Source organism: Lottia gigantea, assembly GCF_000327385.1.
Source record: "Lottia gigantea unplaced genomic scaffold LOTGIsca_82, whole genome shotgun sequence".
NCBI lineage: Eukaryota > Metazoa > Mollusca > Gastropoda > Lottiidae > Lottia > Lottia gigantea.
Window position 1 is genome coordinate 705344 of NW_008710725.1, and position 25714 is coordinate 731057.

Consider the following 25714-nt stretch of genomic DNA (forward strand, 5'->3'; position numbering starts at 1 on the left):
CACATTGCTAATACTGTCTAAATGGTCTTTGTTTTGTTTCCATTGTCAGTGATGCTTGAGAGGGGCTGACATAGAAGAGGTGTGGTTCTTATGTAGGAATGGACTGATTTCTTCAAGTTGAAAATCTAAACAGTACAGGACTGGATAACATGGCTGCCATTCCCTCATTGTATACTGCATGCCTTGGATCAATCAGGAACAGAAAATAAGGAAGTAAAACTCCATTTCATTTAAGGTGATTTATTTTTCAGAAGAATTAAGGATGAGTCAGGATTTAGAAAATGAGTCGAACTGTAGTGATGAGGATCATATGGATGACGATGAAGATGAATTTGATACAAGTTATTACTATGACAACAACGATGACCTTGACCTTGAGAAACCTAAGAAAAGCGATGACCCTGAATATTTTGAATATGAATTACTGAAGATTGAAGACGTTGAGCGGATGCTGAATGAGGAAGTGGAAGCTTTGTGTACATCTTTAAAGGTATGGATTTCTTTTCATCTTTTGGGCAAACGTTCCTTTTTTGGCACCGAACTTCATGGCTTTGTCCTCAGAAGATTAGTCATTCAGTTGGCACTGAATTTCTCAGAAGCGCAATTGTCTCCAGAGTATGCTTGTATACATGGTGCTCAAGTATTTTTGTAAGTTTGTTGAGTGAAAGAAATCCATTTGAATGTCTAAAACTCTAAAGTTCAGTTTTAAAAATCCAAATTTTAGCCCTTCATTAGCCCTAACAATTCTTAATTTTATCCCTTAAATTAGCCCCTATTTTTTGTCAATGAGTTCTGGACATCCTGATATATATATATTCATTGTCTTTTGTTGTATTTTTCAGATTGCACCATCATTAGCCAAGATGTTGTTACATGCCCACGGCTGGCGGAGGTCTCAAATTATAGAAAGGTAATGATTTATTCCCTTTAATTCATAACTTTAATATCTTAAGACAGGATGAACCGAAGCTCTTGTACTTGACAAAATAAAATGAATGTATCTGGTACAACAAGTCTTCACCTAGTTCCTACCTGTTCCTCAGACGTGATATACAGATGTGGATTTATCACTGTTAGGGCCAGACATCTGATGGTCATGGTGAAAATTCTCAAAAAACTAGACAACTCCCATATATAGCAATATTACATTTCCTGCCCTACCCATTAAGTTACAAAATCTGAGGGCCATATGCAGCGCTCGTACTTTACCTAAACTTGGACTAAAGTTAGACTTAAGTCGAACCCTAGGTATGCAACAGTCGATATTTACGAAAGTCCTGCTTAAATTTGACTATCAAATGAAAGCCTTAATCCTAACTTTGTAAAGTTCGACTTTAGCCAAAGTTCAACTTTAGTCAAGGTAAGAGCGCTGCATACGGCCCTGAGGGTTCTAACTTGCAAGACTATTTCAAAAGCCTTTTTTTTTTATGTTTTCAGGCATCAAATGAATGCAGAGAAATTTTTAGTAGAATCCAGAATAGTTGCTGATAAAAAGAACATATCTCAGGTACAATTTATATTTTCCTATGGGGGAGGGGACAGGTCGACTGGCGATTTGTGGGAATATTACAGCCTCTTTCGGTTTTGCATACTATTAAATTGTCAATGTTAACAAGAAATGGGTGATACATGGCAAGCTTTGATTGGTCAATGATAACCTCATTTGAACCTTACTGAAGTAGAAAAATTGTTAGATTATAATGGAGACAAAGAATATCAGGAAAAAAAGAAACAGTAATCTGATATTAATTAGATTGGACCTTTTGTGGTAGTTGGCTCTATTTAGCACTGCATGGCTCTGCCATTTTATTAAGACCTGCCCTCGTCCCTATTTTCAAGACCAGGTTGTTTTTTATTACAGGAAGTGATCACTGGTACCACACATACATGTTCTATTTGTGTTCGTGAACTCTCTAAATCAGAATTCCAATCTCTTTCCTGTCACCATATATTCTGCAATGAATGCTGGGACATGCATTTTGGTATTCAAATTAGTAAAGGCTTAACTACAGGTATGCTGTTCTGAAATATACATAATATAGATAATTAAATGTCTAAGCTATGTGGACTCTCTGAAAGTAAAGAGAAGTTTAATTGTCTAATACCCTATAAACATTATTAGCTATGTGGACTCTCAGAAAGGAAAGCTGTGTTGAGCAATTTAATACCAAATAATTCATTTGGCTGCATAAACTCTCTGAAAGAGAAAGAGAATTCCCCCAATTGTACACTGTATGGTGTTGCTTGTCCTCATTGGCCTGTGCTGGATATCAAAAGTTGGATCATGGAAGAACTCCATTTCAAAACTGGAGAAAACGAAAGATGTATAAGTCCATTTCCCTAACTTGAGTGTGACTCTTTGTCATTGTAAGTTCCAAATTTTCCACCAATTATTAGTATAACTGGACACAATTATATAGATAACAATTACTTTAATAAATAACTTGCAACGTTTCAACGATGATGTTTTCGTCTTTATCAAGCAATATTAGGATGTAAAACTCCAATGTTATTATATTTCTATCTAGGTATAGAATGTATGGGTTCAGACTGTAAATTATTAGTACCAGAAGACTTTATCTGTAGTATTTTAAAAGATCCATCATCTCGAGAAAAATATTTTAAATTTTCCTTTTCTGATTTAATTGATGTAAGTATCTTTCAAATTAGAACAAAGGGAGAATGTTTAAATTCCTTTAAAAGACCCCCCCACCCCAAATAAATGTACCCCCTCCCCAAGGCCTACGCTCCAGTTGGTGCTCTATCAAAATTAAAATTTGTCAGAATTGTAGTTTTTGTTTATTCTCAAAAAAACTACAAAAAAATCTGGTTAAGAATTTCAACAAAATTTCAACTTGCCAATTCAAAATTAAGTAAACGTTCCTATAATATTTTTTCCTCTCCATTTCAGAGTCATTCTCAATTACGATTTTGTCCAGGTCCAAATTGTTCTATTGTTGTTAGAGCTAAAGAACCCAAATCAAAACGAGTTGAATGCAAATCTTGTAAATCCACATTTTGGTGAGTCTCTTTTATTTGTCTTTTAACTACCGATAACATGATTTAATACCACATTGTAGCTTATAGAAGTTATTTTGGGTAGCATAGTTTACATTGTAGCTTCAATTTCTTCTACCATTGGAGACTGGTGATTAAAAAAAATCTCATTGTATACTGCAGGGTTTCGCATTGCCCAATTAAGATTCATAAAGTATTATGTAAATGACATTTATATCTCCTGTGAGGTTTATTTTCATCGACAGTTCACATATGCAGCTGTCTTGTTCAAAAAAATTCCCTCATTGCACACGGCAGGGTTTTGTATTGCCCAGTCAGGTGTAATAAAGTATGAATATATTTAGATAATGTTTTAATTGTAGTTTTCGATGTGGTATAGATTATCATGCCCCAACTGATTGTGATACCATCAAGAAATGGTTAATGAAATGTGCCGATGATTCCGAGACGGCTAACTATATCAGTGCTAATACAAAAGATGTAAGTCAGGGCCCAAACGCCACAAAACATTTATCATGGTCTTGTTAATGTTATAACCGTATATTTATGTGTATGGGGTGTTTTGAAATTAGAGAATAGAGGAAGACAGAGAACGTATTAAGTAATCAAGAGAGAAACTTAAATAAACACCCGTTTAGAATCTATTTTAGATTAGGCAGTGGGAGGAGGGGGCTCTAATTTCAACACACCAAGTATAGTGTACTGTTTTTACCCTAAAAAGGGCTTGACAAACTTGGTATGTGAATCATAGACAGTGAAAAAAGTCCGTAGCCACCCAGACTAATGAGTTATATTAGTCCTAGTTGTTTTAAAGTTTGTTTTTATATATTATAGTGTCCGAAGTGCCATGTTTGTATTGAAAAAAATGGTGGATGCAATCACATGGTAAGTTATAATCAAATTAGTTTTTGTGGAAGGGAGGGTTTGACTTCATAAAATGAACAGACCTAGAGTAGTACTGATGCAACTATATTTTACAAAGATATCAACTTAGGTTCACAATTAAGGATCCTGTGGCAAGACCGCTTTGATATTTGCGTATATCCGTACCCATTTACAGCTGAGTGCAGATGACTTATGGGACTGCCGTAACAAAGGAAATGACATCATGTAAAGAAAGCAATGTTCAAACCGATTGTGCTGCTAAATTTCATGTAAATATATTTTATTTTTCAGCAATGTTCAAAATGTAAATCTGATTTTTGTTGGATGTGTTTAGGAGGTAACATTTTACATTTTTTATGTATTTTTTTATTTTTGAACTTGAATATTTTAATTTGTTAAAGGATTAGTTACAGATCATCTTCATAATGTCAAACTATTACAAACTTTGTCTTATACCTTGACTGCAATTCAATGCAGCGATTTGATTGGATTGTATGCCAGTGCATACAGCCCATTAGAGCTCTCCACTGAAAGACTGTAAAGATTATGGCTTTGGGCTGACATACTTTCTGTCTAGGATTCTGATTGGCTGTATGAGCTAGCTTTCTACAATCCAATCAAATCGCTGCATTTAAAAACTTCTGTGAATCACAAAAGGTGACTATTGCAGTCAAGGTATGAGACAGAAGTTTTTGATATTGTAGAGATAAGGTGGGTTATTAAAATGATTCATTCTTAGTTCAGGAAAAAGAGAATTGAAATGATGTATTTTAAAATGTTTCAGAATGGAAGACCCATGGTAGTGAATACTATGAATGTAGTCGGTTTAAAGAAAATCCTAACATTGCAAATGAATCAGTCCATGTCCAGGCTAGAGAGGCATTAAAAAAATATTTATTTTACTATGAAAGGGTTGGTATATTTTTTATTCTTCTAAATTTATATTTTACTTGTTTTGAGCTTTGGGTCTTTATGAAGTCATTTACTTGGTTACTCCAGTAAGTGGTGGACGTGGACTCTAATCTCAGTCAGTGTGTGAAAGTTTAGTGAAGATGAATAAGTCAAGGACCAGTCACTAAAATGATCCTTGAGAACCTAAGTTGTCTGTAAGCTTTTATCACATATTGAACCACATTATTTAGTCTCAAATCCAAGATATAAACTTAAGGAAATCTCGAGAGCTAACATCTAAGTTTTTGAAGCATAGGTTTTTAATGCAAAGAAATCAGCTCTGTTGACGATTGAGCTACTTACTTCCTGTTAGGAACCACATAAACATTTTTCGAGACCTGAGCTTTTAGGGAAAGGACCCTGGTTATCTGTATGTTTGTCTGATTTCAGTGGGAGAACCATGCTAAGAGTTTAACTCTAGAAGAACAAACATTAAAGAATATTACAACTAGAATAGAAGAGAAGGTCATGAACAATGAAGGAACTTGGATAGCGTGGCAATATCTACTCAAGGCTGCTGATCTACTCAAAAAGGTCGGTGTGGACTTGTGGCTCCTTAGTTGAGTAAGCCGACTTTGTTGAGTCACCTGATAATCTTTTTCAAAAAACTTCATTTTTCTTGCATAAAAAGTGCCATAACTTTTCCCTTCTTGCTCATATTCAGTTATGTTATGTGTTATTTTGCCACTTATGTTGGAAATTCTGATGCCATGGCTAGTACTTTTGTTGACTCTCAACCCATACAGTAGCTGGGTGAAAGAGAAACGTTGTTTTGATTATTTGTAGATGTTTGATCATAATCCTGTCCTGGCCCAATGAGTTGGAGAAACTCCGTTTCATTTTATTTCATCTTAAAGATGGTGTATTGAGTAATATATTTGTTTTTTCAGTGTCGTTATTCCTTACAATATACATATCCTTACGCTTATTATCTAGATAGAGGTGGTAGAAAGGAACTGGTAAGTCTAACTATCAGTTGAACAGCTATGAATGGGTGTGGCACCAGGCAGAGTATACTTACTCTTCTAGATACCTGATACCACTTTTCAATAAGAAATACTTACTTAATTATGATTGATATACTTCCTTAAATGAAAAGTTCATTAGCTGCTACCAATGTTTCGCCAATATGTTGTTTGGATGTCGTGTTTCGGTTTGCGGTTCAGATTGTATTTGTTTTATTTATGCTCCTAGCTAACATGTAAATGAAACTTTGATTTGCAATTCATTATCATTTTAGTTTGAGTACCAACAAGCTCAGTTAGAGGCTGAAGTAGAGAATTTATCCTGGAAGGTAGAACGGGCAGAAATATCAGATACTGGGGTAAGACTATGTTTTTGGGACGAGACTCATTCAGATACGAATTGAGACTCTTTTATCGTACAGAATTTCTTTGTCAACTCTTTGCTCCTTTTCAATGAGTTCCTTTACTTTGATTATCGCTTTAAGCCCAATAACATTACGGTTAAGTTAAATATGATTTTGGACACTAATTGTCTTGATAAGGGTTATATATCTGAAACATGTCTGCAGCCATAGATAAGCTCTCATCCACTTAAAGAGGACCAACCATAAAAATCCCCTTTTTTCTCTTTTTGCAGGAATTAGAAAATTTGATGGATATAGCAGAGAAACGACGACTAACTTTATTAAAAGATTTTTTAGAAGTTTAACAATAGTTTATACAGTTCATTTCGTACCATCAGGTGACTGATCATGTGACTTAGTATCGTCTGATTGGATCGTGTAACTAAGTATCATTTAATTGGATCATGTGACTGGATCATGTGACTAAGTATCATGTGACTGATCATGTGAGTAATTCATGTGTCACCTCAGGACTTGAAAAAATTGCATTTAAAATCTGAAACTGACGAAGAAAAAATGAAGATTTAAATTAGTGCAATGTAGAATTATGTAGAGTTTTATATTGTTTGGCTGTTTAAGGCGTGGAATGGAATTGTGAGATATACACTACATTTCATTTCATTAGTCCAATAAGATACAGAACAGTAGGATATAAAACTACATTTCATTTCATTAGTCCAATAAGATACAGAATAGTAGGATATAAAACTCCATTTCATTTCATTAGTCCAATAATATACAGAACAGTAGGATATAAAACTACATTTCATTTCATTAGTCCAATAAGATACAGAACAGTAGGATATAAAACTATATTTTATTTCGTTAGTCTAATAAGGTACAGATCAGTACATCATAAAAGAGAGTTATCTCCCATTCCCCTGATGATTGAAGTGAAGATTAACAGTTGTATAATTCTTTATATCATTATGTATGTATGTGAAATCTGTATGTATTGAGCTTTCTGATTAGAAATGTTTAAATTAACTGTAGCTAATCTCAGGCCTCTTGAGGGTTAACTTGCCTAATTATACCTCAAGTTATTAAGGTTAATGAACTCACTGACTGATGCTGGATGAAAAATGAAGCATATTAGGCATTTATCTTTTGAGTTATATAATGCTGAAATTTGCCGTATCATGTTCCAGTCACAATCTCAAGCCTGCATGGAAATGTCTAGCCGGGTTAACGTCCTATATGACTCAAGGTTATGAGTCTGGAATGCCCTGTAGTATCGTGAACTCATGATATAGATTTTAGTATGGAAGATTATGATAAGAAAGTTCAAAATATACAGAAATCTACTGTATATAAAGTTGTAGTGTATTTGTAATTTTTCTGTTATTATTTATTATTTCTCATTATGATGAAAATTACAATATTACAATAATCATTTTCTTTTGTTTTTCACGGAGTTGATGATCCCACCCTTCTACCCATGTTTTTCTTCTTGCATGAAATTGCAATACTGAGGTGACTCTCTACCCAGAATAATTCGTATTGAACCTCATATAAACATTTTATCAACTGCTACCAATGAATTGCGGAACTGTGATTTTTTATGTCGGGTTTCATTTTGCTGATCGGATCCTCAGTACTTTTTTTGTAAATCAAAATGATGCTCGGTATAGTACAGAAATTTTAACCTGAAGCCTGAACAGTTAAAGCTAGATAAAGACCACTTGATACGTATGTAATATTGCTCTGATACATACAAAAAATAAGTGGTCTAAAGACTGTTATTGGTATCCTCTAATAATCTAAAAGAATCTACACTGAATAATTCATTTTCTAACTGCCAAAAGCCGTTATGCAAATCCAAGACTGTGAATAAATTCCTTTTGGTTGAAAACACAACTGTTTAAAGTTTAATCTTAGTGATGATTTTAATCGCTCCTTTTGACATTCTGAATGCATCAAAATCCATACAAAAACTATAAGTTCCACCTTTCTTGGAGATTAACATTACTGGGATGGCTAGTGACAACGTCAATTTCTTTTAGGAGCGTATATAGCCTACCGATTATGAGAAAGAAATTGGACTTTTGTTATCCAACTTAAGCCATTAGGTTAATTTATGCTTATGTAAGTAAGAAACTCAGATGGAAATATTTAAAGCGTTTATTGGATGGTATTTCATCAGCTTAATGACAAAATTTGAGTTACAAAAAATTATTAGATGTAAAGACGAGACTTTCTTTAAGATTGTTCATGATTAGACACATTTTTAGCCTTTCGCCACCCTTCACTCTAGCTGGTTCTTTATTCAACTTGGAATTGGATTATACAGCTTGTTGGTCTTAAATCCTGAATATATCCACGGACTGGCTCGACTTTTAAAGCTTGTTCCCATCTTCGTAGGCAGACCTTTATGAGTTTGTTCTGAGGGTGGTGTATATTTGTTGGGAGATGGGTTGGTAAACTCTGAAAATAAATGACAAAATTTTAATGACATGGGGTTGTTGTTCGGTTGTTTATTTAACAACCAGTGGAGATGAAGAGACTTATCAGGAGAAGAACGTCGAAACGTTGCATCAAACAAAATCCAATGATTGTTATTCCAAAAAGCTGTATTAACTTCATTTAAAGACTTTTTTGGGAAAAAAAAAGGATTAAATTATGTTGAGAACCTACATCTAATGCAACAAATGTATTGTCCAATTGTTATTTTAGATTTCGTGTTTCGTTTTGCAGTTCCGATCGCTAGTACTTGTTTTCTTTTATCGATATCATTCTTGACAGAGAGTTTCCTGTTTATTACTTACTTTTCAATGGTTTAGATCGTTTAGTTATGGTATAGCTAGGACCCGAGTCTTTAACTACAGGATGGTACGCTGCCGGTCCTGGACCTTGATCTAGATGACAAAAATCAGAATATTGATGGAAAGTAAAGACATCCAATCTGGTATCTGAAATACTTATATCCGATGGAGAGCAATATCATGACGAGTACCATGCAGCTACTGATATGGATCTATATATATAAGGAAAAGCTCCCCCACCGCCCCTCTTCCAAAAGTAATCAAAAGATGTATACCTATATGTAGCCGGTTAATCCTTTTCCCCATGCTAAAAGCAGGCGCCTTCTGAGCACCCGGTTTGGGATATTTTTCAGCATTGTATTCATTGGGTCCTGGTCCATCAACTGCAAAAACAGAGTTTTATAATTGAGCTCTGTTCCAGTGTGATGGTAGATCACAGTCAAAACGTTTTGACACAGATTAGAGATGTAATAAGTGGCCTCCATCACTCAGGCCTTCTTTGTCTATGCATAGCTGCGACGAATGACTATGTCATAAGCAAATACTTTCTCATGAAAACGACCTACGACTTGATTCATTAGATGTCATTGACAAAAATAAAGGATGCATTTTAGAGCACCTACAATCAGATAGCAGGAACTTATGCCAGAGACGGGACAAGGTTTGCTTCAATTGTGGGACTCCCGCTTACTCTTCTCGATTCAAGAGCACCTTGTGATCTTAGGTTTATCTATTATGTTCGTAGCAAATTTTACATGAATGATTCATGAGTTATTATCGTTTTGATAGGCACTGTCTATTTTCTCCCTTATGTATCTGGCGTTAAGATAACAAGCTTATCTTGGTCCACGAGGACTTCTTATCTGTTTCGAGAATAACAAGGTCTCGACCCTCTCTCTTGGGATCAGTATTGATATATCTGTTATTATAGACATTAGTATGTATATTGAATCTAATCTGCACAATACCAAATTATTTCGATATTCGACTGCAATAGCCACTATTCTTATGTTACGGAAGTTTGTAAATGCAGGGATTTAGTTGGGTTGTACGTTGGCGGATACAGCCAATCAGAGCCCGCAACAGAGAGGTATAAGACGAAGTTCGTAATAGCTTGATATTGTGAAGATGAATGAGTCTAGGAATCTAGGTGTCTTACTGTCTTGCCAGGTTTTACTTCTGTGGCCGATAGAAAAAGCTGGTCTATCATTCTTCAAAAATTCCGTGGTTAAATTATAGTTGGCTGGCCCAGGGGAACTTTCTGAAACGAAATAAACAGCTCTATAGATGAGACACATTGATGACGAATCGTGGAATAGCGAAACCCATGGTAGAGCAATATGATAGTCTCTTTAGATTTCGATATCACACAATTCACCATTGTTATCAAGAAACTGGTTCGCTTTGATTGGTTAAAAATAACGTTATTAGAACATAACTGTGGTAGAAAATTCGTTAGATTACAATTGCACCAAATTCCCGTCGTTGAACCTAAAGGAATTGATATAAATATATCTACAAACTGAGACCGAAATCTGACAATCTGACATAGCTAAATAAATATCAAATTGATAATAAGTGAAAACTAAATAAAACTATAGTCAAGTTAGTAGAGAGTTATATTAAATGTTTTATCTGATATCTTTGACAACTGTCTGTTTAGTCCGAAACTTGGTGACCCTACATCTGGCCTCGTATAATTAGTTTTGTATCAAGCAATCTGCTAGCTAGTTGGACATGATAGTTTGGTATGCTCTAGTCTCAATCTGACCACAGAAAACTATCATTGTACCAAGCAATCTGCTAGCTAGTTAGACACGAGAGTTTGGTATTCTCTAGTCTCATTCTGACCACAGAAAACTATCATTGTACCAAGCATTCTGCTAGCTAGTTAGACATGATAGTTTGGTATGCTCTAGTCTCAATCTGACCAAAGAAAACTATCATTGTACCAAGCAATCTGCTAGCTAGTTGGACATGATAGTTGGGTATTATCTAGTCTCATTCTGACCACAGAAAACTATCATTGTACCAAGCAATCTGCTAGCTAGTTGGACATGATAGTTTGGTATTATCTAGTCTCATTCTGACCACAGAAAACTGTCATTGTACCAAGGAATCTGCTAGCTAGTTAGACAGAATAGTTGGGTATTCTCTAATCTCATTCTGACTACAGAAAACTATCATTGTACCAAGCAATCTGCTAGCTAGTTGGACATGATAGTTGGGTATTATCTAGTCTCATTCTGACCACAGAAAACTGTCATTGTACCAAGCAATCTACTAGCTAGTTGAACACTATAGTTGGGTATACTCTAGTCTCATTCTGACCACAGAAAACTGCCATTTTTCCAAGCAATGCTAATTAAATACAGTATTCTTGTATTTCAGTCCTATTTGGACGACAGAAAACTGTAGGAAAGAAAGCTGTCAGTTGGTTGGTATCATCCTCGCCTCTCCTTTGTCGAAGGAAGAAGCAAGTTTCGGACAGTATTGTATCTGTATCGACAAAGCTTCCACGAAACAATCCTGCCGAGACCACTCACATTAAATATAATTCATTTACCAAACTTAATAACCATTATTCTAGGACAATAAAAATCTCATAAAGATTAACAATGAAAAAAGATTGATTGTTCTGGCTCTATCTGGATGACATTCTAAGCTATCTGATATGACTATGTCTCTATATCCCCGAGCCATGTTTGTTTAGTCCATAGTTTATTTGATTAGTTTACTGATTTCGTTGATTGAAAATCAAACAGTAGAAATAGAATCAATAAGATTCTATAGCAGCCAGGCCTAATAATAGACGACGAGCCTTGCTTTTCACAGACGGATGGGCGCAGCCACGAAAGGGGACTGGGCAGTTGCGCGGCCAAGAAAGGGTGCTGTCCAGTTGCGCGGCCACGAAAGGGTTGCTGTCTAGTTGCGCGGCCAAGAAAGGGTGCTGTCCAGTTGCGCGGCCACGAAAGGGTGCTGTCCAGTTGCGCATCAGCTTAGGTAAGGGGTCTGGCATGTTAGGCCGCCATGAAGGGGTTCTTGGTAGTGTCGTAGCAAGTCATGTTTTTCGAGAAGGGGTCCTAAGCTGGTTAGGGTAGCACATAAACCCCCATTTTCATACAATGGGAGCCGTGTTCCAAGGACAGCAGTGCCATTTAATCAATCAAGGGTTTATATGTCGCACTGGCTCGCGCACCGTTAACACATATGTCCGACAATACTTTCCAAGTATTTCCGCCCGTGTAAAACAATTAGCATGACATATTACATTTGTTTTTATTTCATATGAGGCTGGTTAACCACGAGGATAGTCCGGGACATCACATAGTGCCTGTAGCTGTACGGACATAACTCAATTTGAATAAAAGACGTGGGCCTTATTTGGCATTATTTTGGAGTAAAGTTATTTTATGAAGTCTTTGGAAGGTAAGACCATGTTTTAATACCACATTTTCGGAATTATGGTTTTACAAAAGGTATTTATAGAATATTAAGTTCACTTATTGCAAAGATTAATTGTATTATTTCAATTGCCGTAGGCCTACGTCTGAATTTTTTCCATTCCAAAAAATCCACAACCAGATATGACTTTCCAACCCCTATTGATCGTATCAAACTATTTCAAGAAATCTGATTGGGTAAGACAGTGAATGCATTAGGATTAGCCAATCAGATGCTTGTTTTAAACTTTTATGATCAACTGAAAGTTACGATATTCTGATAATTTATGTTTCTGGTGGAGAATTTGAAATAATCTTCCATAAATAGATAAGATCATAAATGAATGAATGAATGAATGAATTAACGAATGAATGAATGGATGAATTAACGAATGAATGAATGGATGAATGCATGGACAATTTTACCTGGTCCCAAGCCGCTATATTTGCTGACAGGATAAGAAAGTTTGGTTCGATGTCTACAACTGTAAGCGGGGTGTCGCTCTTGTATCACTTTTGGTTTCACTTCATAATCCCCGGGGCCGGGATGGTATTCATCTGAAAGATAAGCAAAAGTTTTGTTGGGGACCAACTAAGGTTCACGGTATTTTTCAACCAGTTGGTCCTTGGTCTTGTCATTGATCAATCCACACAGTAGACATACCTTGTGTTGAACGGGACATTTGATTGGATGATTATTTAGGTGACCTACAACTCACACTGCATAGTAATCGTGAGATCATGGATGCGGAGATGAGAAAATCGCTACAAACAAGCAATGAAACGTGAATTTAAAATTAGATTGGGCAAGAATAATAGATATGACAGACATCAGTTATTCCAGGCTATATGCCTTTAAGTTCTGTCAATACAATATCCACAGGACAACACCCCTTTAATTTAACTTACCGTTTCTATCGAACCACCGATACTTCATAGTTTTAGCTTTATCGGTATCCAACATGGTGGATTTGACATAATAGGAATTCGGAGACGGACCATATTTCTGAGCTGAAAATAATAGAAGAAACAACTACCACTATCTTGAGACTATTCGACATTTTGGAGGTTACCAATGGTCAAAAAAACCGTTGGTCGATGTTCGTGAGTTGAGTTCATTTTGAGCTATGGTCTTTACTAGTCATATGAAGGTTATATTTTGATCCAACTTATTGACTATTATCAGAAGAAGTGAGCTGTTTTTCGATCCCTGTTTGAAAGGCTTCTGCCAAACCCACCAACTCCACGTGAAAACTGCTGTCGAACAACCATGTTCCTTTAGCAAATTTGTACGAACAAGGCTAAATAAGAAATCACTTAACATTATTCCACAGCTGTTCCTACCTTGTAAATCTTCTCTCCTGGCTGTCATGGATTTTGCTACAGCCTGACCAATAGTTGACCCGACATCGTAAACATTGGGCGCTGGTACGTTCTCTTTACTCGCTGAAATGCATGTAAATTCATTCTACAGAAAACTACCACCCGATGCCTTCTTCCGAATGATCTTTTGCCCTTAAACCTTATTCGGTCCCCTTGCTAATGATTTTTCAAACATAGCAACACGGGGCTACGTTCGAAATCTCAGAATATTTAAGTGAAATGAAAAATACGTACATACATCTTGATACTGAAGCCGTTTAGCTAAAGAATAAGCAGGTCCACTCTCCGGGTTTCCAATTGTATAATCCGCTGGACCTATAATGAGTACACATTAGCGTCAGTTGTATTGAAACGGTTTCAAAACAATTTGAAGGGGCAATCAACCTGCACTCAATGTCTTAGACCCTAACATAGCTAATCTAAACGTGGATTGTGACCAAATACATAAGGGAGTATTCGCCGCAGCAAGGAGCTGTCCGTCTTCCCCTTTGCCATACATCTACATGGATATTGACCAATTGCAATTATTGCAAAGAAAGGTGTGCTTGTGCTTTCAGCTTCTCTGTAGCACCACGATTGCCTCAAATCTTCAGAAGCTTCTATTGACAATACTGATGATCTAGATGGATTCTGTTTAGTTTGTGAATCACATTTAATTAGAGAGAGAAATAGTACCACTCTGGCGCTTAGTACGAGCTTTACGAACGAAGAACTAGACACAGCTTTATGGAATAACAATCACTGGTTAAAGTTTTATGCAACGTTTCGACTTGTTTACATTGTAGTCCTCAGGAACAGAATGCATACTTGGATATTAGCTATTAATGGAAGTAGTCTTTTTTGCTCTAGTATTCTAGACACTCACCGGGACCTTCTTGGGAGCTGATTGTTTTCCGGCTGTTACCAAAGGATTTCTGAGGACCGCATCTCCAGTAGCCTGAGCTCGGCCAGTTATTCGGCCCTGGAGTTTCAAAACCTAAAAACATGTGCTATTCAGTCACTGAATAAGAGTATTCATTTAAAGAAAAGATCAAGAGAGAAAGTCACGAGTATAAGCACGCTTACAGAACTGCTTTTGCATCTTTTGTGTCTCATCAGCTTTTCGTGATATCTTTTATACTTCTTTATTTCCATTGTCAAGCAGATGGTCGGTTTGAGGGTATGGGGATGAAAGAATGTATGAAGGACCTGTTTGTTTGTTTCAAACATGAGTTCTTTTAAAAAGGATTGTCTGAAACAGAAACAGTGTTAGACTTACCAGCAACATCTGCAGGTTGAATCAGGCTGTTTTTAAGACCAGCATCTTGATGCCTGGTTCTCATGCTGTATCTCGGTCCGGTACTCCCCACCTCGTTGACTCGTACATTGTAACGAGCTGGACCGATATCGGATGCTGATTTAGCAGCTGAAAATAATCAGATTTAGAGAATTAGATGATTACTTGTTTCGCTCACGAATCACCATATGCTCTCCCTTGACAGTTGTAAGTGCGACTGAGTATATCAATAGAGAGTCCACAATAGCTTATAATATATTGCATATTTGGTATTCAGTTTTTCATAGCGACCTCATAGCTTATAATGTAATGACTTTAAAGGGATTGCAAGGGAATACTCGGGGATCCTGTCTACCAGCTGGTCCTTAGTCAAACCTCTTGGCAGTGATCTTACTAGGATAACACTAAGATTCACGAAGATCCTGTCTACCAGTTGGTCCTTGGTCAAACCTCTTGGTAGTGATCTTACAAGGATAACACTAGGATTCATGAATATCCTGTCTACCAGTTGGTCCTTGGTCAAACCTCTTGGCAGTGATCTTACTGGGATAACACTAAGATTCATGAAGATCCTGTCTACCAGCTGGTCCTTGGACAAACCTCTTGGCAGTGATCTTACTAGGATAACACTAAGATTCATGAAGATCCTGTCTACCAGTTGGTCCGTGGTCAAACCTCTTGGCAGTGATCTTACTAGGATAACACTAAGATTCATGAAGATCCTGTCTACCAGCTGGTCCTTGGTCAAACCTCTTGGCAGTGATCTTACTAGGATAACACTAAGATTCATGAAGATCCTGTCTACCAGTTGGTCCTTGGTCAAACTTCTTGGCAGTGATCTTACTAGGATAACACTAAGATTCATGAAGATCCTGTCTACCAGTTGGTCCTTGGTCAAACCTCTTGACATTGATCTTATCAAGATTACCTTTAACCACAAATAACAAATAGTTAGTTTGAAGCAAATGATAAGAATTAGACTTACCTTCGTCATCATAAATAGAAGTAGTACGACCCTTCAATGACAGATGCCTGTCTTTCCATTTTAAATCACGCCCTGTACTGTAGTTAGCTGGACCAGGAGCTTTCTTAGCTAAAACAGGAACAGAAGTGTGTTAGCTGGTGGGACATACCAGTTAACAGATTGCTAAGGTTTGACAATGACATTTTTCTGTGGTCAGATTGCTAGGACGATGTTAAGGGTGGCGTATTTTAAGAATTGGACATTCCTCAACAATATTAGGCAGTAAAACTTCAAACATATTGTACACAATAAATCAATAGGCTGATAGGATTTAAGTGAGAATGTTTAGTTGTATCAAATACCCGTTCTTACGTTTTAAGACTTTATATTTGCCGGCTACAGAATAATGAGGAGGTTCGTACCGAGTGGCTCTGATCTCTGGGGAATAATCAGCAGGTCCTGGGCCTGGAATTCCTGAAATTTATAACAAGGTTGGCTTTACATTTCTATTAAAACGTTTACAGCATCAAATTAGTTTTCAAGTTTATTTGTTGACGTTTTTCCAATGAAGAATATACCAGAAACATCCTCCACCAGATCAAAATTGGTTCGATACTCCAATGTTACTTAAAACATTTTAATATGAAAAGAAACGTATGCAAATTCATTGATCAGAAATTAGAAAACAGCCATAATAGTATTATAAAGGATACAGAATTTAGTATGAAATGCTCATCCAAACGTTCCATTTTGGCAAAAATGTATAGCTTTAAGTGGTTGTTATCCTTACCTAAAGACGTCAATGGTTTCTCGCCTTCAGGAACAATATATTCTCCCATAGATGTTCTATCAACTAAAACAACAAAACCATACGATTAGGCTACTATGCATATTTGGTTTGGTTTTTGAGGTTCAGTCATTCGTGAATCAGAATTAGGTCTATTACTACACCAAAGTGACATGGTCCTGTCACTCTTGTCTTACATTCAACCCATCCAGCCAATGGAAACATCCAGCCAATGGAAACATCCAGTCAATGGCAATAAGATTGTGATCTTCAAAAGTGCCGCTGATGAGCTTGTGTCCTATTTGAAAGTGGCCTTTGCATTAAACATTTGTAGAAAAGTGTTCAAAACAATCTTTAAGCCTATGAAAACTCTGGAACTGAACCCCAGAAAAACTTACGTCTAAAGTTCTGTGGTTTCTGCGACTGTACAGAACTCAGATCAACTTCCGACTCTTCTTTAGTCGCATTGAAAATCTGTTGCAGGAACGCTGGTAGCTGAACCTTGGTATCCATTTTGTGGATGTAAAAATGGCGAAATTTTACAAAAAATCTCCAGAAATAGCTCCCGTGTTCTTCTGCTCACATTTCAGTAGCTATGCTGATGACGTCAACAAAACATAATCTGAAGACGTCATAATGGCGCTGAACTGAACGCAGACTTTTGGATACATTCTATGCTTAAGGTACGGTCAATTACCTCAGCAAAGTTTAATGCCAATGCCAAAAGACCAGCTGGTAGACAGGATCTTTGTGAACTTAAGATGTCATCCTTGTAAAATCATTTCAAGAGGTTTGTTGGTAGACAGGATCCTTATGATCCTTGGATGCTATTGCTGTTTCTTACTTTTTAATAGAGGCTATGCTTTTTGTATCCATTGTCTGTTGGTATTGTCTTGATGTCGTTGTAAACTTTTTTTTTATATCATTTCATCCCAGAGACATCTAAAGTAATTACACCGCTGTTTTAAGTGTTTTATTCAATTAAATAAGAACTATTCGTTATATTGTGATGTGAAAGGTGTTACAAATAGCAGAATTTAAGTTTTGTAGACATCAATTTCCCTTTAAACTAGCATAAGCCACAGCAGGTATGATCTGTTGATAAATATATACCCCCCCCCCCCCCCCCTCTCCTTACAAGCTAGAGCTCATACGGACCCCAACATTCCCTCGCGACACCCCTAGGTTCAGTTAACATTAGCTAGAGCTGGTATAATTTGTTGATAAATCTCGATTCCTCTCAGAAAAATTTTCTCATGAAGAAACTCGTTATGATCGTGGAGAAGAACTGGGGTGTTGTTCATTGGAGAGAAACCCAGAGCTGGTATACCAAGCTGAAAGATAGACAAAAGTGGAAAAGTGGGGATCGTTGTGGAAGAATTTGGGGTAAGATTGATAAGGATGGAAGGATGGACAGTATGGTTACCCCCACCTCCCTCCGACCTAAACTTATGTGACTTATTTAAGGTCTTCAAACCATTAGGTCAAAACCTTGGACTAGCGTCTTGCTACTCATCGGGCTGTAGAATTGCTCTTGTTTACTGTGGACAGTCGGTTCCCCAGCGTTTCTACCCCAGCCGCCATACAGTCGGTTTAGAAGCTCCTCATATCGCTTGGTGTTGGCTGGTACCAATAGAAGACACTAGTAGCCCAGGCGTGGCATGAAAGGGACCACCCACCTTTCTGGTATGTCGACTGTCAGTTCCCACTGGACAAATGGACGTGATGATCTTCAAGTCTCTACAATAAGATTTATCAAAATATTTAACTTCCTTCTTTCCCTAAAACTGTTTCTTATTGCTTAAAAATGGAATAAAAGTGGATTTTACGCCTTACTTTCTGCTCTCAGTTGGGCTTATGAAGGCAGGCAACGCCATATTGTGTGTAATGAGGTAAATTGATCCAGGAAATTGGCATTAGACTGCTCCGAACGCTTTCATATAGTCAAAATTATACCATAACTCACAAATTTTGACAAGTTCCGCGGAAGGCGTTCCACCAAGGATCTGAATCATCAATACTAGTAAGGTCTTGGTGGTTCCCTCTCTGAAATAAGGATCTATTCATCACTATTGAAACGAAATATAGTAGACATCGTGAAATACGGTAAATATGTAATATTTTTTGACGTGTTAAAGAGACGACGAGCGCACAGCGATCTTATCCTTCTATGGGTGTATGATAAATATAGCACAATTATGTGAACTCTCACGAAGAACCCATTCTACAGTTAGTACTTACAACCACAAATTCATAAGTTACTCCTTCGCCCGATTCTTTACACCACTGAGCTATCTGAGCTTCGAGCTTCTCCATGTCCACGTGTGGAGGTATCCTGATATCAAATCCTGAAAAAAGGATGACGGGCACTATATGTGTGTGGAATATCAGCTTCAAATTTATATTTCTAAAACCATTATTTGATGTTGACTCATATTGCTTTATACCTTTTGAGGATATTCTCTTTCTGATGACAGTTTTGTAATTGAAATGCAGCCAGTCCGTCAATTTTCCGCAAGGTTCCGTATTGGACCCTTTTCTTTTCAACATTTGTGTTAATGAACGTCAACTTTCCTGTCGGAGATACTGCAGTAAATGGTTGGCATTTCAGGTGCCAGCTTCACAATGATCAAGATATTACGGCCTCATCTTATACCTTGACTGCAATGGTTGACTTTCTCCTTTGTCATTATGAAGATGTTTAGGTGTATGGACGTTTAGTCTAATGTAAGCTTACCGATGCCGAGTTCAGCCGGGATGACGTTGTACTGAATACCTCCCTGAAATGTGCGGAAATAATATTAAAGACGATTAGGAATATCAAATGATCAGATCAAAAGCATGATTCCGTTGGACCAGGGTAACACGGATGATAGATCTGGAAAGGCAAATTTTATCCAGCTGACCTCCTGAAGCTACTCTCATTTTTTTATCATTTTACATAGGGAAAGAAATGTCTGTGAGCCCACATTAACAATTCTGTGACCCCTGACCCCTGACCCCTGACCCCTGACTCGACCACACCTACTGATACATAGAAACATCGATCTAACGAATGTCTACATCCATCATTTTGAAGCGCTCTTTTCATTTATGTCCTAATCAAGTTGCGCGGTTGAAACTTGAGACAAAGTAAGGATTACCTCTAACATGGTCATATTAACTGTACAAACTGAACCTATACTTAACGACTCGTCTGATTTCAACCTGAAATCATGATAATTGATAAAACAGGTAAAGCTGCAGCAGATGATGATGATGATGATGATGATGATGATGATGGATGCTGCTGCTGATATGATGATATGATGATGATGATGATGGATGCTGCTGCTGATATGATGATGATGATGGATGCTGCAGCTGATATGATGATATGATGATGATGATGATGATGGGATTGCTCAATAGATGCTAGATCGACGACTGCTTGGAAATCAGAAGCCGTCGGTTCGACACCCCCTTTATGGACGAACATTACTGATTCCAGGGTTCGTGCTTTCCGAAGTTGGTCCAGCTTTGAACTCCTTCCACCAACAGGAAGTACAATATAGGAGAACAAAATGAAGAAAGGTCTCTGACGCCTACCTGTCTTCTTCTGTTTTTCTAAATTCCAGAAACTTGTTAATGACTCTTTGCTGGAATGAAAAAAAAACAGCAGCTTCATCTGAAGGGCAATGGATATTTACCACATTAATGCAGAAGCAAATAAATAAATCCAGTGAAAGTAGATAGTTATTTACCACACTCTGCAAAATCCCTATACGTCCTGGAAGGATAATGAACATGGCTAATGGACTACCCTCACGTGTTACATATTATAATGGTTGTTTCTGTGTTTGAAATGTGCTCAGAGAGTGAGCTTATTCTTGCTCTTCCCCAATCCAAAAGCATCATATTGTACTCACCACTTTTTCTGCGGCTGTGTTTTCTATCAGCTGTGAACCATGACCTGGATTGCCACTACAGGTGACTTTAACCCCTACAAACCAAAGAAAACTGGGTAATTAACCGCTGTCTCTTTAGTATTGTCCCGCTTTAAGAAGGCTACAGTCAATGCCGCGAACTTGGTTTATATCTATCTACAACAGTTGGTTTCATTACATTTTATAATATAACGCCACAGAATTTGAATAACATACTCCTAAGTTGTACTTGAATATAAATTGGAATTTTAATCATTTCTTTTAAAGAGGAAGAACGAAAGGGAAGAGAGACAACCCTAACAATATAGGATCTACGTACACCAGAAAGACTTTTCACCATAAAACACTTTGAACTCTTCTCCAGGATTCGCTATTCCTGCAAAAAACAGAGTAGAAACTTCAGGATCAAATAGCTAGGAACAAGGCATACTTTGATTATAGGAAGGTGGATGTTATCCAAATATATAATGGCTACAAATCCATAGCCATGACCCAATCCCGAATGTGACTAACTGGATAAATACAAATGGATACCCAACCCTCTCTTGGTTGACAAAAATCGGACCAATGATACTACTGCGTACTGCTAGTGGGATAGAGGTGGGAGGCACCACAAAATACCATCTCAATGAACGAACAACCCCTTTGCCCTTTGAAAGGTAACTAGTTGGTAGACAAAGATAGAAGAGGCCACCCCTTCAGACTGACAACAGTCATGCCAATGGTCCTCCAGTAGAACACGATACGCTGTTTAGTTGCCATCCATCATGTAACAGTGTACCAAGAACTATACAAGTATCAACTAATAACTACTTCTACAGCACTCAAAGTACTATTACGGAAATGTTTGAAATTACAAAGAGAAAACAGAAAATCGAAGTATATCCATCAAACACGCTGTTATGAGTCAATAAATGTAATGAATATATAAATCTATACAGTGTCCACTACACTGAACAATAGCATTTGATACAATTCTAGTAAACTATCAGTTTGTACCAAACTTATATTGGAAACGGGTATTGACGAAAATAGATGCAAACTGCATTGCCTGTCATGCAGCTTGTCTCGAAATAAATCCAAAGAAAGAAATGCACCACCTTTGGTAGTAAATAAAGCACCATACCTTCGTCGAGAGCAAAACCAACATTTAGTTTCCTAAACTCTTCTCGTTTTACAAACAAACTTTGTGGAACACTCCCTATTTCTTCATCTAAAAGGACGAAAACAGCACAGCTTAAAAAACAAAAGGCTCATCGAGAGAATTTCTGTAGATTTTGCAAGATTGACTAGATACCTAACACATCAAACGCAATTGCAAACCTTGAAAATATGCTAGACAACCTTCGCTTCTTATGTTAGTAGTAACGTACGAGCCATTTAAACCAAACCAACCGCAGTAAAACAAATTGCAGAAGTACCAATAGATTTTCATGCAACTTGGAGATAGGACGTAGCATACCGGAAGTTGCAATTGATTTCTAAAAAAACAATTTGGTGAGCAGTTTGCAACTTCCGGTTACACAGAAACCAATCAGTTATGCAAAATCCTCATATGAAGTAACATACCGGAAGTGAAGATCAAATGAATATTTCTTAAACATTGTTCACCATTGTTCTTTAATCGTCGAACAGCTTCTAGGTACCTAAAGATATCAAATTGTATTACGAAATGGAAACATGACGACTCACAAAAGACCACCTGCAGGCTCCTTGAGAGCTAAATATGCAAAACTAAATCCAAAAGAGATCATCTATTGGACGAAAATGGCTCAATATAAATGAGATATTCGAAGAAAGTTTATATTTGATTATTTGGTAAGATTGTATAAAATAAATAACTTACTGAATACCAACACATTTCATATCCTGAAAATGAAATGAAATTGACGATAAACAATGCTTTGCAGAAAAAAATGTGGGAGCAGCGACATTAAGCTACCTTTCGATTTTCAACTGTCTAGGTGTACTGTCTGTTGACCACAAGACGTATGAAGCAGATTGGTGCACTTTGCAATGTCAAATGTGAACATTATTTTGCCGAGGCGGCATCAGACAGAAACAACATCTCAAAACGGAATTTAGCAAACTCACCGACCAGGAGCTAGTAGTCATAGAGAAAGAACCCTATATAGCGATATACAATTCGCTCGATTCATTTTTGATAATGAGAGACGAGGGAGAATTTGACCTTTGACACTAACCTGAGCGCCCCTAGCGTAAATTTTACCATCAATCTTTTCAGCACTGAATGGATCAACTTTCCAATGTTCCTGAAAACGAATTTTCACATGATTGTAGTAAAGAGTAACTATTCGCAGTTTCTGATATTATTGTACACCAACCCTACATGAAATTTAAATTCGGAAAAATGATACGGTTAATGTCATAATTGAGTCGAATGAATCCCCTCAGCATTTAGAATCTAGTTCATGATATTCAGGCATGGACATGGCTAGCACATTTCGGGACAACTAGATCTAAAAATAGCATAAATACTTACCGGAAATACAGGAACGACATCTATATGTGAACTGAGAACGATTGATTTTAATGATGGATCTGTTCCTTTCCACGTCATAATACATATCGGTTTCTGTGGCGCCACCTAGAAATATGTGGTAATATTGTGATATTCGTAAATTGACACCATATTCAAAATGGTCATATTGAACTACTCATGGGGGCCAGGTAGTTTTGACACCAATCCCTCTCCATAAAGTGTTTTATATTTTTATCGTTGGATAAAGATGATTTTGGTATAGATCTTCATCCATAAAACGTCTTACTCTATATGGACGACTAAATACGGGGATAACAGGTCATTTTGGCACAGCTTCTCCTCCATAAAGCGTCTTACTATATATTTGGACGACTAAATACGGGCAGGTTGTTTTGGCACAGATCTTCTTCCATACAGCGTATTATTAAATCTAGGACACCTAATTGCCTATATCTTGGTACGTGATGTTAATAATGATTCATATTTTTTATCATAATTAGGTTATTTGTTTATTCATTTATTTTATCTTCTAGATATTATAACCCACGAATTCTTATTATTATATTATTGATAAACTTTCCTTTCCAAATTAGTTCCTATTTTCATAGAAATTTACAACTGTTAAGTGACATTGCTCGCTCGAGATACCTTCGTATTTTTTTAACCTGTTTCCCCCTGTCAGTGATGCATCTTGAGGGTGACGTTGAAACACGTCTTGGTTGTGTACATCAAAGTCCCTCGAATGTTGAGACGGGATTTTGCAAAATTTCCCTAATTGAACACTGCATGTCGTTGTCCGTCTTCAATTGCATAATTGCAGACGCTCTTACGTACCTCAAAAGATGTAAATTCTAGGCCAATATCTTGGGCGACTCTTCTTAAAAACTCAACGGCTTCATCTATGAAGAAAAGGATTTAATATAGCATCTAAATAAATATAGATAGTTTGGCTGTCAGTATTTCCCTCGCTGCACACAGCATAGTGTTGCCCCTTTCCGTAGACCTGTCGTAAATTGCCCATTATTTCAAACTTTTCCCTCGGTGCACACTTCATTAGCATTAGAATGTAAGACTTAAATTCATAACCGTCAGTGTGCAGGATTGTACAGCAAATATTTAGTTTGGAAAGAACGTGAAATCACACCTTTAGCTTTTCAAAACTCTAGAAAGGATTTTCATAAGTGATACGGAAAAAAAAACAATGACACCATACCGTAGTTGACATCAGGTTGTACTGTTTTAATCCGTAAATATTCTCTAAATAATGTTACAGCTGGGTCTTCTGTTTCACTCATTATCCTAGCTGAGATATCCGATGGCCTAGTTGAGATATCCGATGACCTAGCTGAGATATCCGATGACCTAGCTTAGATATCCGATGACCTAGCTGAGATATCCGATGATCTAGCTGAGATATCCGATGACCTATTCGATATATCAGATGGCCTAACTGAGATATCCGATGACCTAGCTGAGATATCCGATGACCTAACTGAGATATCCGATGACCTAGCTGATATATCCGATTTCCTAGCTGAGATGAACTAGCTCAGATACCCGATGTCCTTGCTCAGATAACAGATGTCCTAGCTCAGATAACAGATGTCCTAACTCAGATAATAGATTTCCTAGCTCAGATATCCAATATCCTAGCTCAAATAACAGATGTCCTAGCGCAGATATCCGATGTCCTAGGACAGTTATCCGATGTCCTAAATTCTGAAATATTCCAGATTACCGACGTTGTTAGTGGTGTTTGATGACAATTTATACGAGATTTTAGTCGAAATGATAACAATATCGCCTGTCGTTAACAGTTGAAATAGTAGTTTGATAAATTCAGCAAGTTTCGAACAAGTAAAAGGGATATGGTCATCAAAAAAAATCCCGTAGCTCTTGTTAGAATTAAAATCTGATATGCAGTTCTTCTACATTGCATGTTATAATTGCATGTCATATCAAATATAGGATTCCTACACATTGTGCAGATTTGTACAGATTTCATGAAGTGTACGGTTATACCTTATTGCCCGTGTCTGGATTTCAATTCTGAAAAGAGACACAGATGGCTAACAGCTGGTACAGAAATATTCAGACAATTGATAGTAAAGAGTAAGCTATGTTAAGTATAAGCTGATAAAGAATATATATAGAGGACACCATCACTTTAAGAGATAGATAATGTATATATCATATGGTTATCATACTATTGTTTACTATATTATATTATATACTATATATACCTCTAGTCGTAGGTCAGGATTTGACCCACATATACCTCTAGTAAAACATGGGACAACACATTGGCTTATTTGTCGTGCACTATATCATACCAGGTGTATGTCTTGAAAGTGTGGCTGGACATACTCAACCTTTCAACTCATTCCCATCCCACTCTGCGTTTGGGTTATCAGCTTGGGATAATACTTTAACTTTAACAGCTAACA

The 25714-nt window shown here is 37.0% G+C and overlaps 3 protein-coding genes across 3 annotated transcripts; 1 reads left to right on the plus strand and 2 right to left on the minus strand.

Annotated features, from left to right (window-relative positions):
- Positions 1-310: 310 nt before the first annotated feature.
- LOTGIDRAFT_133000 (hypothetical protein) lies at positions 311-6528 on the plus strand (the record flags this gene model as incomplete). Its single annotated transcript, XM_009067431.1, has 14 exons — positions 311-490; positions 843-910; positions 1438-1542; positions 1840-2012; positions 2529-2650; positions 2912-3021; positions 3381-3498; positions 3853-3903; positions 4195-4240; positions 4688-4815; positions 5245-5388; positions 5745-5813; positions 6095-6178; positions 6457-6528. The coding sequence occupies 14 exons, from the start codon at positions 311-313 to the stop codon at positions 6526-6528; spliced, it is 1470 nt and encodes a 489-aa protein (XP_009065679.1).
- A 1800-nt stretch (positions 6529-8328) lies between these two features.
- Positions 8329-17427, minus strand: LOTGIDRAFT_236494 (hypothetical protein). Its single transcript, XM_009067432.1, has 14 exons — positions 17237-17427; positions 16842-16904; positions 16424-16525; positions 16073-16180; positions 15070-15216; positions 14677-14787; positions 14046-14126; positions 13773-13874; positions 13338-13439; positions 12855-12986; positions 10145-10246; positions 9261-9368; positions 8989-9078; positions 8329-8647 (listed from the first exon to the last, which is right to left on the minus strand). Exons 1-14 carry the CDS (start codon positions 17349-17351, stop codon positions 8490-8492), a joined length of 1521 nt encoding a protein of 506 aa, XP_009065680.1. The 5' UTR covers positions 17352-17427; the 3' UTR covers positions 8329-8489.
- Positions 17428-18025: 598 nt separating this feature from the next.
- LOTGIDRAFT_222505 (hypothetical protein) lies at positions 18026-24562 on the minus strand (the record flags this gene model as incomplete). The annotated part of the gene is made up of 16 exons (XM_009067433.1): positions 18026-18172; positions 18518-18578; positions 18805-18884; positions 19080-19186; positions 19576-19618; positions 19982-20045; positions 20427-20476; positions 20747-20820; positions 21084-21140; positions 21891-21977; positions 22334-22410; positions 22611-22633; positions 22969-23037; positions 23268-23372; positions 24102-24166; positions 24481-24562. The coding sequence occupies 16 exons, from the start codon at positions 24560-24562 to the stop codon at positions 18026-18028; spliced, it is 1191 nt and encodes a 396-aa protein (XP_009065681.1).
- Positions 24563-25714: the final 1152 nt, after the last annotated feature.